The sequence below is a fragment of the Zychaea mexicana genome (genome assembly GCF_025766255.1).
Source record: "Zychaea mexicana strain RSA 1403 chromosome Unknown BDB00scaffold_4, whole genome shotgun sequence".
Classification (NCBI taxonomy): domain Eukaryota; kingdom Fungi; phylum Mucoromycota; class Mucoromycetes; order Mucorales; family Lichtheimiaceae; genus Zychaea; species Zychaea mexicana.
In genome coordinates, this window is record NW_026516667.1 from 229,473 (window position 1) to 241,770 (window position 12,298).

Here is a 12,298-nt window from a genome sequence, read left to right on the forward strand (position 1 = left end):
GTGGGGTATAAAGAAGCGCGGGTTGCCTGAATATTATTTTTTTTTGAGCGAGATACCGAGCAATAATTTGGGTCGACATTGTAACTTATTAATATATGTAGGAGGTATACTACCTGACAAAAAGGCTCATATTACGATTATATCAACTCCACTTTCCCAGCTTTGTTGCTCGATCATCATCTCTATCGAACGCGTGCCGTTACCCTGACATACACGAAAGTGATAGCTATACATAGGCCAGTGGCCGTACCGTTCTTATATAATCTGGATTGGTAGCCAGTTATAAAAATGACAGCATACAATCAATCAGTGAAGAAAACCTGCGACTAGATGATGACAATCATGAGGGTGTGGTCGGATCTTACAATGGTGCTGCTGGCTCTCTTCCATCATATCTACGAGAAGCCACGGCCAGTTCAATTCACAAGCAATATATAGTGAGTGCGTCAGCGGATTCTCGTGTTGTCAATGAACACTCTAAGCGACACAAGGGACAAAAGAAAGCAATAGTTGAAAAGTAAAGACTTCTATTATTAATGATCGTCTTTCTGTCATGTGGCTTAAAGAAAAGTATAGCGTATTTAATAACGACATGTACTTCATTTTATTTGACCACGGTAGTATCATAATTGGACAACATGTGTATATGAATCTTCAGTCCAAAACTTATGATTTAAATTTGGTTAATGTCACTACACTGTCAATATCTTAAAGCCTGTAAATAAATATATCATGATGGTTAAATACCTTTAGATGGCTTATACAAAAAGTATGGCAGTAGTATACGCTCGTTGAGGTTTGTTTCTGGAGAGGACATTTGTACATATTGAAGCACTACTCAAGAGATGTACCAAGTGGTTTCTTTACTCTATGATGTGTGAGCGAGTAGGTTCGCAATTAGTCTGATCTTGGTTGCCTCAGGTTGCTTCTCTCAGTAATACCGTGGCTTACTTTCAATTTGTGTGTTCGTATTTTATAGTTAGTCATATACAAAAATCAGTCATTATGTGCCGTAAATGAAAAAGGCAGCACTTCTTGATCAAACGATGCACGTTTTAAAGTCGGCTGTTATCGTTACGAAATGCGGAAATAAATAGGTCTGGTGATCGAAAACATGTTCTTCTCGTATGATGATCGATTGTATGATATCTCGTACATAGGTAAAAAAAAAAGCAAACATCATTATCTGCACTATCCATTTTATCATTTAAAACCATTGCCCGTGTAGCCTATCTTAGGTTTATTTAAAGAGTTAGTAGTTAATCTATACATCAATGCAACCACGCTTTCTACTTTCTTTTGGCTCAATGAGAGTATGTGTGCGCAAGAAATCGGACTGCTCAAAAAAGTTCAAGTCATGCAGCAGCGCTGTTAAAGAGTTTAAAAAAAAAACTCATATCTTTTTTTAACCTCCACGCTTACTCTTTTGTGTCGTGTCAAAGCAACTTTGATTCAATAAAGTACAGTCCAGTCCAACAATGTCTGGAGAAACCCCACCTACAGTCTCCGGTCGATTTCAATCACATAAAAAGTTTCCCGGATCCTCAATGTCTCCCGGCTCTAATCATTCCCCTAATGGTACGTTTCCACACACTATCCTTTATTTTCATGCTTTTTCTTTTGTTGTACTGGGTGTGTGTCTGTGTGTGTGCTTGCATGACTTGATTTGTCTTAGCTTCCCCCATGATCGCTCTTTGGATCAAAAGGAGCTAATTTGAGTGAAAGGAGAGAAAAAGAGGAGAGAGTGTGTTTATGTGTGCTTATGATTACGAATGCGATATTGATCTATTAAGCTAAAGGCGGTCGAGGTGGTCACCACAACCGTTCCCGCGTATTGATGAGTAAAGTATCAGCACCACGTCCTATCAACCTTCCCAGCTTACGTCGAGAAAACGCAGCCGGTGGCGACTGGTCAGCCTCTTCTGGAGGTGGAGGCGGAGCACCAGGAACGAACAACAGCACATCATCGACGTCCGGTAATAATCATACAGGTGGAACAAGTGGTGGTGGATGGGGAACTTCGCCTTCCATGTCACCATTCTCGACACCGCAAAAGTGGGATCACAATAACGCTGCCAGCGAAAAGCCAGAGTGGCAAACAACAAGCAGTCCTGAATTACAATCACTATCACCACCCGCCGTCCACAAGTCATCTTTGTCACCGCCACAATCGTCATCTTCCACACACGCCCCTGCCACCTCCTCGACTTCTTCTTCTCCAGGCAGTCCTCCGTACCAAGGTACAGCCTCACGTGTTTGGGCTGCTGTATCCACAACCTCAACGCCAACATTGTCGGCCAAATTTCCCACAGCTGCTGAGACTGCTACACCGGAAAGTAAGTCAAGTGGTCTTTTTTTAATTCTTGTCATGCAAAAAAATGTGTGTGTGTGATCCTGATTTTTTTATATTGTGGCGTAATAAATAAAGGTACTGCGACAACTACCACTGGTGCGGATAAAAGTCCAAAATCTGATAAACAGCAACAGCAACAGCAGGTACGTGTACACTTGTCCAATTTCCCCGTGTGTAATCCGTTAAATTGAGGATGTCATAAGAATGCAAGCGCAGGCTACTGACTGTTTATTATCTGTGATAAAGCAGAGTGAAATCAAACCTGCTATTGACGAGAAAATCACTATAGGAGAAACCGAACATTTGGATTGGGACGAGGTGGGATTAAGCACACTCTACTAGGATGACGGTTGATTGTTTGTGTTCTTACTTTGTATTCTTATGATAGATCGTACGTCAAGACTTGGAAAACGACGATTCACCGGCGGATACTTCCGAAATTGAAACCGTGCTTCCATCTGACCGCTTCACAGAGGATTATGATCGCAGCTATCCTCCACAAATCCACCCAATCACAGACGACGCTAATCCTCCTCCTCCCACTCATCCCACCTCATCGATTCATACAGCACCCACCTCTGGTTACCACAACAAGGGCGGCTATGCACGCCGGGACAGCAACAGTACATGGGGAGGTAATCACGATTGGAACGGGTACTCGCGAACCAACAACCAAGAACGACGTGCATCAGCAGACCGCAATGCCTGGGGTAGCGGCGGTGGCATTGGTGGAGCTAATGGCGGTGGCAACCGTCGGGGCGATATGGGCGAACGAGGCAGAGGTCGATTTGGCAACCGTCGTCCGAGCCATGACCGGAAATCAAACTTTCAGCCCACAGTTTTGCAACGCCCTCGACGCATGTCCGAATTATCAGCACGTTCCGATCGCTCTTCATCGCGCGATGAAATACCACAATCAGTAGTAGCTGAACAATCACAATCACCACCGCAACAGCATCAACAAATGCCGCCTGTGTCGTTGCCAGCTGTCGTTGAAGGTTCGCCATCGAGTCGTCCCACGGAACTTACTGCTGCACAACGCGAGGTAATGCTCAGCGCTGCTGAACGAGCAAAGAAACGTCGTGATGAGGAGGAAGCAGAGTTTGCAGCTATCCGAGAACGTGCTCGCAAGAAAGCCGAAGCACTTGCTGCCATGTGTGAAAGCAAGTCGCCAAAGTCGTCAACGGACGCTGCTAAACCGGAAGAAAAGAAACCTGCCCTAGATGCCAATGCAGTAGCAACAACTGATACAGCGCCCAAGTCCGAAAACAAATCTCCAGTTGATGGTAACAAGACTACCACAGACAAAATCTCCACTACTAACGATGCTGAGAAGCAAAAGCCAGAGGAGCCATTGTCTGAGACCGGTGGAAAAGGTAAGAACGGCGGAAACGATTGTGTTTGTGTGCGAGAGATTATGTAGAAACTAATAACTGACTCCTTTCGTTCGTTTCCTCATATTTAATATCAGACGAGCCTGCAACGTCCTCAACTCCATCAGCAAATAAGAAGGATGTCAAAGCTTCGCCACAGCCACCCACCGACAAGCCTCATGAAAAAGAGGGCAGCGACGAAGATGATCAGAGGTGGAACGACTATGTTGGGAACTTGAAGGAGAGCAAGCCGGCCGAACGTGCGTCTACAAGTGACAGCAATGCATCAGCGTGGAATGCCTATGCAACACGTCTCCAATCAAGCAGCGAGAAACGCATGAATGCTGCCATCGACAAGTACGCCGCTGAAAGGAACTTGGATCCCTCACTATTTGATGACATGCGACATACGGATCGTGAACCCTTACGCCTACACCGCCAACAACGAGGAGACTATCAAGGTCGCGACAGTCGCGATAGACGCGGCCAAAATAATCGCAACGATCGTAATGACCACAGACAACATCGCGATGAGCACATCAGCAGCAAAAGACGAGATAAAACGTCTGCGAATGGTTCAACCGGGGAACACTCGGTGTCGCCAATCAATGTTGAGCTGTGGCCTGCATTAGGACAACAAACCAACGACGATACTGCCACTACCACCAGCAGTAGTCCAGCAAAACCGACGAAAAAGAAAACGGAACAGAAGGTATCGTCCGTAGCTGGCGAAGATAGCTCAATCAAGAAGAAAAAAAAAAGGAAGGGCAAGCAGACCAAGGATGAGATCGTTGATGATGTTGATGAGAAAGCATCAGGACAAAAGGACGACACGGTACCTGTGATTCCTGAGGACGAAGTGCAAGAAAAGGAAGGTGGCGCTACTGCTGCTGCTGCTGCCCTGGAGAAGGAGGAGGATACCAAACCATCGGAAAAAAGTAAGAGGAAATGTAATCATGATAATGTGCGCACTGACGGAACCAATGAAGAAAATGAGACGTCAGTGCAGATCGAGTCTGGTGTATCTAAAAGGGAATCATCATTCGTTGCAGACGCTACCACCAAAAGCACAACCGAAGCATCGGCTGATTTGTCGCCTTCCACTGGTGCTGATGATGGTGTTGGTAATGAACCGGTCAAAGAACAAAAAGGAGGAGGGGAGGTACAAGAACCACCACAGCAGCCTGCCTGTGACATTGACACCAACAAACAACGGCAGCAGGAACCGCAGGACTATCATCCAGAAGAAGTTCTCGAACCCCTTCCGGAAATGATCGAAGCCAGTGAGTCTGGATCCCTCGTGTCACACAATATCACAGACACTGTACCAACACCGGAAAGTGAATCGTGTGGTCGTGCAAGAACATATTCAGCAGCGGCTGTGTTTGGCCATTGGACTCGCGCTGAACGTCATGACTTTTTGCAAAAGTCCAAGGAGTCTGTATTTCCGGAGGCCATAGAACGACTTGCTGAATTGAAGCCTGCCAACCTTACATTTCGAACAGTGTCTGATGATAGACAAGCGGTGAGTTAATTCTCAATTCTATCTTTACATAGCGGCAGTCTCTCATCCTCCTCTACTTTTCCTCATATGTAGCCAAGTGTAGAAGACAACAACGACAGCATTGCCACCACAACATCATTTGATCACACCCGAGCATCTCCAATCATGGGCGGTGACCATGGCTTACCAAACCATATTGCTGGAGGACTTGAACGGGGAAAAGAATACATGATGATGGATCCAATGCATGCTGCGCCTATGGCTGCTGGTGCGACTTCCTCTTTGAATGACTTCACGCAGCAACAACGACAATTCTCATATGCCGTACCCGCCTTCGACGGCAATAAAGTCAGTCCTCAACAACACCACATGGCGGCTGCAGCACCTATGAGCATGACGGCCGGCCAACAAAACTTCCCGCTGCTCGTATATCAAGTACCTTATAACAACCGGGGCCCGTTCATGCCAGGTTCATCCACAGCCACTACAGGTTATGGTGTGTCCGCAGATGGTCAACAGCCAGGTATGTTCGTTCCAGCATCATCCATGAGTCAACAACAGCCGCAGCAGCACCAACAGCAGTCCATGATGGGTGTTTATCTTTTGTCACCTCATCAAATGCTTCCTCCATGGTCCGGTATGCCACTCAACAATGGCAGCAACAATAACAACACCCACCACCATCGCTATCAACAGCATCATAATCAGCGACGACGCCACTAGGTCTATTTCTTGAGCCTTTTTCTCCCTCTCTCCTCCTTCCGCTTTCTAGCCATGTTCAGTCATATTTTCTCGCGCTCTTTCACCTATCAACACCATCTCTGTCCTTCACTGTATTGCGAATAAATTTATATAGTACGTTTGATCGTTTGCTTCTGCGAAGAAAAAAGTTTGGATTTCTTCCCTGCCTTAATATTACTCAGCTTATGACACAGATGTACTATGTTTGAATGTGTCTGTGCATGATTTTGGCGCCTTCCACTATATCAACAATTCCTTTTGCCTGCTGCAATGCATGCTCTTTAACAAACACTGGGTCACCCTTGGGACTTATACATACTTGCAAGGACAGCGTCGCCGTTTTAGCACTGCTCACATAAACATAGTACATACACGCGGTGTCAGGAGTCGATAAAGATTATTTCAAAGGGGCGTCAACAATCTTTGATATACAGCGTCTTGGTGTGGAAAATCGTAAAGTCAACACTCAGTGGCCTTGGGCAAGTAACAGCATGTCATGGAAATTATCAACCCCTTGAACACGTCTACTTAAACGTCAAATCTATAAGACACTTTTATGTAAAGATACACCTCACGGGTCGATGAGCTTGCTAGCCGTGAAGTACCATATTATGCTCGGATACCTGCGGTGATGTCCTCTCTCGCTATATAATGTACGTAATCTTGTGCTTTCGTGATTCACAAGCGAGCGTATGAAGAATTCTCCGTATATGAAAAAATAGTGGCGTATGTATCTCTCCTACCACTATATGCATACGAGTTAAACAGCCAGAAACGAGATTTTCAAATGGAAACCTCGAGTGGTGATGATTATACTAGGAAAAAGAGAAAGGAAAAGGAGAAGTAATAAACTGTCTATTCAATGTTACATACAGAGTAACTATTAATGCAATGATTTCTATTTTCACGTAATCTTTTCGCTGTATACCGCCTTACTGTACTTCTTGCTGGATGTCATGATGGGTTGAGTCATTGTTATATACAACTGATGCTGATGTTACAGCATTTCAACACACGAAATCACAACAAACAACGGATTGATTATATTGCAAGTAAAGTAAGAAAAGTCATTACAGAAAAAAAAAGTTTTGTACTAAAAAATGAGATGTGAGAGGCGGTATGACATTACTGCTACTGCAATTACAGCCGCTCCCTAATCGTCCCCATTATTCCAAATCACTTCAATAAACGAGCTTTCCTTGACGGTCTGGATGGCTTGTCTTATGTTCTCACCAAGCGAATTGACCACAGCGAGAGTTTGCAAGTTTTCCAGTTCGATCAAGTCCAAAAAGAACTCTTCATCGGCCAATACATGATAGAGTTCGACACGTTCAAGTTGAGGCGCTCGCATCAAGAACGAAGACACGCGACGGTCGTCAATGACTTGTACTTCTGGTCCATTTAGATCGTCATCTTCAAATAGTTGTTGCTGTCGCAACCACATGATTTGTCGTTGCTCTTCCAATGCCTGAGATAGCTCGCCGCGGTGCTGCTGCTGCCAGTCGACGGGAGTAATGCCAGAAGCAAGTTCGACATCTTCATCAGCGTGTGAAACCTTCGTCTCGTCAGTCACCGTTGTTCTTGTAGTCTTTCTGATCGTTCTAACCCTGAGGGTATAGAACCGTATGCCTCGGCAAGTCAACTCTCGAAGACAGTTAAAGTCTATGGTGGCCATTTGCTGGATCACAGGAGGCAACAGATTGGCCAGGTCCATGACGGTAAGCGTGTTGTGATGCTTGGATATGATATCCTTCACATTGGGAATGTAGTGGTCCGGTTCATTGCTTTCTTGAATCCGCAAAAACTGTAGCCAGTGCCTCCCAGCTCGAACAGCATGAACAGGACAGTTGTCCAACTTTTTTTGCACAAACTCGATCGGACGAGTATATTCCGTAATAACACAATCAGGGCTGTTCCCATCGTCGGGAAAGACTCCTGGATCCCGGGATATTACGTCAATATCGAGCGACACAAGATCAGGACAGGCAGAGATCAAATTAAAATACAGGGCAGAAAGCATGCTATTTTGTGGATCGCGAAAGTCTTGTGTCGCGTAGCCGAGATGACGCAAGTTTGGGACACATCGTAGCAGCTGAACCAAAGCCACTGAACTTTGCACATTATCACCGTCATAGTAGCGCTTGCCAGATATCACTAGGTACTTGAGGGAGAAATGATGGAAGCCGCGGGTGTCATGATCAAAGGTGTCGCGATTTGCTGTATCAAAAAACGGGCGCAGGTGTCGAAAAGCACCTCCATTTTGTGCTTCTGGAGTCACCCATGGGGTCTGATGCACGGTGAGGCATTGGAGAGCGGGATACAGAATCAGAATGTGCCTAGTCCAGGCCAACAAATCCGCACGCACTTTAGAATGAAACACCACAGTAAGATCGACCAAATGCTCCGTCATGAAGCGCATTGCATGCTTTAGCCAAAAGTCCGGGATATCATGAATTGTCATTTTAGCTACATTATACGAAGAGACAGAGTTTATGTTGTTGTCATTCGATATGTTGTCGCGCTCAGGCTGCTTTTTTTACGATATAATGGATAAAGACTGTAAGTATATACCTTCTTTCAGTCTGTCGCATCTGAACTTTGCTAGTTCTTCGAGTACGAGATACATGTCCACCTCGGCTTTTTCAAACCGGCCGGAGTCAGCGTTATCGTATGTGCAATGAAGCGCGCGTATACGATGGGCTTGACTTTGCCATCCGCCAGGGAACTTTTGCAGCACGTTGTTCAATAGACACGCACCACCATGATTGGTGATTATAGGATGCATTATCGCCAAGGATACTTCGTCGCGCCATTTCTTGCAGACGATGGAGCATTGGAAACGATCCTGTAGTGACAACTTCAGGAACACCGCCATGAGGACAGCAGCGGGTAAACTTAGAACATTGCCATAACTGGCAAGAAGAGGGCCAGTTGTTGTTGTTGTTGCTGTTGTTTCTATGGTGCTACTGGGAGGAGTAAACCAGGCATCGGCTTGATCTTGTTCAACTTCACCATCCTTGGGATTTCCGTCGCTGGCGCCGCCGCCTTTGTTGCCATCGTTGTCACCGTGGTTGTCGTAGTTGCTTGACGATGTCGGGCAATCTTGCTGTTGCTGCTGACCATCGTTGTCAATTATAACGGCACTGTCCTCTAGCTCTTCTTCTTCCGGAATTGTTTTCATTTGCTTTGTGAGCGAAACAAAATAGGATCGTTTCTTGGATTTTCGGTGTCGCTGCTGCTGTTCTTGTTTTCCTTCCTGGTGTTGCCGAGGAAGTCTGGATAGAAAGCGAAAGAGCGGAAAGGGGCCCATGATTTTTTGGTTTGCGACTGTTGTCTGATATCAAGGAAATAACGAGTGGAAAGAAGTAGTAGAAAGTTTTTTGCTACTACCCTTTTCGATCATTTAGCCCCCGTGCCCTTTTTATATGCAAACGCGCGCGCATTTTTGTCAATGTAAGGTCCTCAACAAAATCACTAATGCATGACTTAAAATCGAGTATCTTTTTAACTTTTTTAGCGATGTACTGAATTGTTATGGGTCTCATGACACTGTTGTTTTTGTGCTGTTCTTTGAAAAGTATGCCAGTTCTGGATGGTCTATACAATTCGAGAACTTGATAAGCATGTTATTGTACGAAGGAAGTGAATGTCAAGATAACCTGTTTGACTGTTGCTAATTAGCGCGCTTGTGTGTATATGAATGCAAAAGCATTATTATTTGTGTATATGGTACATAGTAGTTATTAGTAGAGCCGAAGAGCTTACATATGGCGAGTTGAACTAACAAAAATAGCGATGTTGGAGTAGTAGCGAAGAGAATCAGAACGGGAGGGAATGGAGGAGAGTTGTACGTGTATACTAGATCTGGGATTGGTTCCGTTGCATACATAGTCCTGTAAGCATACAGAACGGTAGTTTTGGTACCATACATGCCATGCATCTATTCTAGACTTTGTATGTAGTATATGGTACACTATAGATCCTTTTCTATGTAGTAATAAGCCCGCTAATCTTTCTTGCCAGGTATCGAGACGTGAGATCTAATATATATGGGGTAAAAAACCGAATGCGCGGAGAAATTGGCGGGATGTGCAGATTGGAGCTGGTCGCGTTTCTTGTCTCACGTTACACTTTTCACGTAAAACCATGGTGTCAAAATGTGGAAAGGGACACCAAAAGATGATGTTATTGAAGAGCGAAGAGGATGTATAGTAGTAGTGACAGTGAAGTAAAAGAAAAATTATGTTTTATTATCATTTGTAGGGTAAACTCTACAGTTTTGATTAAGCGCCTTCATTAGGCGAAGCGGGCTGTGGCATACGAACAGCTTTACTCTGTTGATGAGGCAGATTCAGAACAGCACGTAGTTCTTCATCAGGCTCATCCACCTTTCTATTCTTGTCCTCTTCACCCGTATATATTGATACCGCAGCAGATGCCAACAAGACGGCAATGGTTGCTGCTTGCGCATACATACGCGCTTGCACGAGCTTTTGCTGTGTTGTTAAGTATCGATTTGAGAATGTGAATCCCAAAGCGCCGACCATAGAGAATGCCCATGAACCACCTATAAATAGTAAAATATAACAAGAACGGTTTGTTATTGTTGCTACTCGGTGGGTAGCCCCCCACTCCCCATCTTCTTTCTACTGTCAATAACACTGACGCTGTTCGGCTTACCGATAATCTTCCATCGATTCTTATTGACGAAATGAGCAACCCGTTGTTTTGTGTCACCTGGTTCTGATATGTTGGCATCGGATTGAAGGTCTCGAATGATATCGTCGTCCACATAACCCAATTTCTTGTTGGCGTATCGTGTAGCTGCTCGATCGGCTCCAAACAAGTATCCAGCAAATCCGGCTTATTGTACATATATGTCGTGCGTGAGAGAAAGAGAAGTAGTTGTATTAGATACACGCTAAAATTAGTGTCTTTTTTTTGGGATATGTAGTGCATATAATGCATTAACTGTCAAGCTTGTATAGCATAGTGCAGCTCTTATGTGGGTTATCTTACCCGACCCGGGTAGAATTGCTTTCGCAGGCGTGCTCAACCCTCGAAAGTGTGTTGATCTACGAAACGTCATAAGGGTAGCGACGGCACCAATACCAATACCGATAGCAGCACCCTTGACACCAGTGACAAAAGCAAGATGTTCGAGTTCGTTATGTTGTTCTTCAGTCAGTCGTGCTTTCGATTTGTTTTGCATGGTGAATGTATATATATATATATATTGCAACTAAATGTCGTCGTCGTGGATATGAACGGAAAAAACGAGCTGAAAATCCAAAACTGTGAAAAATTCGTGGGTGTCATGCTATTTTTCGGAATTCAATGACGAAACCCTTGTTAAATGAGCTTATTACGATTTCTTGTGTAAAGTACTAGTCTATTTTTTTGGGTCTTCGCACATCGGTTTTTCTATTATGGTATCACCCCATCAACTCAATAGTCCGCTATGATAGGTTTATGCCGAACGTGACAATAATGCTGTACGACCATTCTTCACTTAAATTTTTAAACATGACAAAATCAAGACGGTAGCTAGATTCTTTGTCAGACTTGTATTTATATGTACAGATAGATAAAGAAGAGTTCTTGGCGAGAGTCTGCATGGACTACTATCGTTCTTGTTGCTGCGCCATAAAAACGATTGGTTGAAGATAAGGAGTTTGGTACTGGAGCCTCGTCGTTCCATGTATGATCACTTGCAGTTGATTTCAGCCAAGAGAGCGTTAAAAATGAGAATGTTGGGGTATAGTATACGAGTATTAGCAACTTGTTTTGGGTACTAAAAATTGAAATAGTATGTGTGCGTACATTGTTGCTGTGTATGCACCAATCGCGGCCTATCATTTTGACCAGTCGAAGCTATTCTATTTTCTTGCTTAGGTTTTTCTGTTGGTTGTTTGTTGTTGTATGGTCCCTTGTAGCAGTAGCAGGGGTGGTACATCGTAGTAAAGTAGTTTGATTTAAAGACTAGTAGATATGAAAAAATTGAGAATTTTTTTTGCGTACTGTCTGATGGTCGTCGGTGCCCTCTTATATATAAAAAACAATGGGTATCTGTCAGTGTCAAAGACAGTGTCAGGTGTCTTGAGCTATATACAATTACAATAGAGTTTTGATCCATTGTTACTCTGTATGCGTCACGTGACTAGAAGCAGCTCTAACTCAGCGATGACATTGCATCGATCTTCGCCATATCTGCCCCTTCTTTCAAAAGCATGCACCGACAAAGCATTATGGTTTGTAGGAGCTGGATATAGCAACACAATTGTATGTAGAGACCTAAAGAGGGAAAAACAGCTATTATACAGTATT

General features: G+C 44.2%; 5 protein-coding genes across 5 annotated transcripts; 2 read left to right on the top strand and 3 right to left on the bottom strand.

The window, feature by feature from the left end:
* Positions 1–1,010: 1,010 nt before the first annotated feature.
* Positions 1,011–1,401, bottom strand: BDB00DRAFT_798669 (uncharacterized protein). The gene has a single exon (XM_053121635.1). The coding sequence runs from the start codon at positions 1,205–1,207 to the stop codon at positions 1,040–1,042; it is 168 nt and encodes a 55-aa protein (XP_052984875.1). The 5' UTR covers positions 1,208–1,401; the 3' UTR covers positions 1,011–1,039.
* Positions 1,402–2,620, top strand: BDB00DRAFT_798670 (uncharacterized protein). Its single transcript, XM_053121636.1, has 3 exons — positions 1,402–1,578; positions 1,800–2,336; positions 2,429–2,620. The coding sequence occupies exons 1-3, from the start codon at positions 1,479–1,481 to the stop codon at positions 2,542–2,544; spliced, it is 753 nt and encodes a 250-aa protein (XP_052984876.1). The 5' UTR covers positions 1,402–1,478; the 3' UTR covers positions 2,545–2,620.
* Positions 2,621–2,921: 301 nt separating this feature from the next.
* BDB00DRAFT_392768 (uncharacterized protein) lies at positions 2,922–6,062 on the top strand. Its single transcript, XM_053117213.1, has 5 exons — positions 2,922–3,729; positions 3,825–4,438; positions 4,553–4,664; positions 4,779–5,251; positions 5,324–6,062. Exons 1-5 carry the CDS (start codon positions 3,117–3,119, stop codon positions 5,951–5,953), a joined length of 2,442 nt encoding a protein of 813 aa, XP_052984877.1. The 5' UTR covers positions 2,922–3,116; the 3' UTR covers positions 5,954–6,062.
* Positions 6,063–7,039: 977 nt separating this feature from the next.
* On the bottom strand, positions 7,040–9,281 carry BDB00DRAFT_935361 (uncharacterized protein; the record flags this gene model as incomplete). Its single annotated transcript, XM_053129188.1, has 2 exons — positions 7,040–8,437; positions 8,543–9,281. 2 exons carry the CDS (start codon positions 9,279–9,281, stop codon positions 7,125–7,127), a joined length of 2,052 nt encoding a protein of 683 aa, XP_052984878.1. The 3' UTR covers positions 7,040–7,124.
* Positions 9,282–10,189: 908 nt separating this feature from the next.
* BDB00DRAFT_798674 (uncharacterized protein) lies at positions 10,190–11,301 on the bottom strand. Its single transcript, XM_053121637.1, has 3 exons — positions 10,991–11,301; positions 10,652–10,834; positions 10,190–10,538 (listed from the first exon to the last, which is right to left on the bottom strand). The coding sequence occupies exons 1-3, from the start codon at positions 11,181–11,183 to the stop codon at positions 10,255–10,257; spliced, it is 660 nt and encodes a 219-aa protein (XP_052984879.1). The 5' UTR covers positions 11,184–11,301; the 3' UTR covers positions 10,190–10,254.
* Between the last annotated feature and the right edge of the window lie 997 nt (positions 11,302–12,298).

What these genes read in the sequence shown, in the direction of transcription:
- BDB00DRAFT_798669 (XM_053121635.1), bottom strand. Translation starts at nt 1,207, where the DNA reads ATGATAAAATGGATAGTGCAGATAATGATGTTTGCTTTTTTTTTTACC.
- BDB00DRAFT_392768 (XM_053117213.1), top strand. Translation starts at nt 3,117, where the DNA reads ATGGGCGAACGAGGCAGAGGTCGATTTGGCAACCGTCGTCCGAGCCAT. An exon ending in GTCTGAGACCGGTGGAAAAG is followed by an intron (nt 3,730 to 3,824) that starts GTAAGAACGGCG and finishes ATTTAATATCAG; the next exon opens with ACGAGCCTGCAACGTCCTCA. An exon ending in TACCAAACCATCGGAAAAAA is followed by an intron (nt 4,665 to 4,778) that starts GTAAGAGGAAAT and finishes CATTCGTTGCAG; the next exon opens with ACGCTACCACCAAAAGCACA.
- BDB00DRAFT_798670 (XM_053121636.1), top strand. Translation starts at nt 1,479, where the DNA reads ATGTCTGGAGAAACCCCACCTACAGTCTCCGGTCGATTTCAATCACAT. An exon ending in CTCTAATCATTCCCCTAATG is followed by an intron (nt 1,579 to 1,799) that starts GTACGTTTCCAC and finishes ATTAAGCTAAAG; the next exon opens with GCGGTCGAGGTGGTCACCAC. An exon ending in TGAGACTGCTACACCGGAAA is followed by an intron (nt 2,337 to 2,428) that starts GTAAGTCAAGTG and finishes TAATAAATAAAG; the next exon opens with GTACTGCGACAACTACCACT.
- BDB00DRAFT_798674 (XM_053121637.1), bottom strand. Translation starts at nt 11,183, where the DNA reads ATGCAAAACAAATCGAAAGCACGACTGACTGAAGAACAACATAACGAA. An exon ending in AGCAATTCTACCCGGGTCGG is followed by an intron (nt 10,835 to 10,990) that starts GTAAGATAACCC and finishes ATGTACAATAAG; the next exon opens with CCGGATTTGCTGGATACTTG. An exon ending in GAATCGATGGAAGATTATCG is followed by an intron (nt 10,539 to 10,651) that starts GTAAGCCGAACA and finishes TACTATTTATAG; the next exon opens with GTGGTTCATGGGCATTCTCT.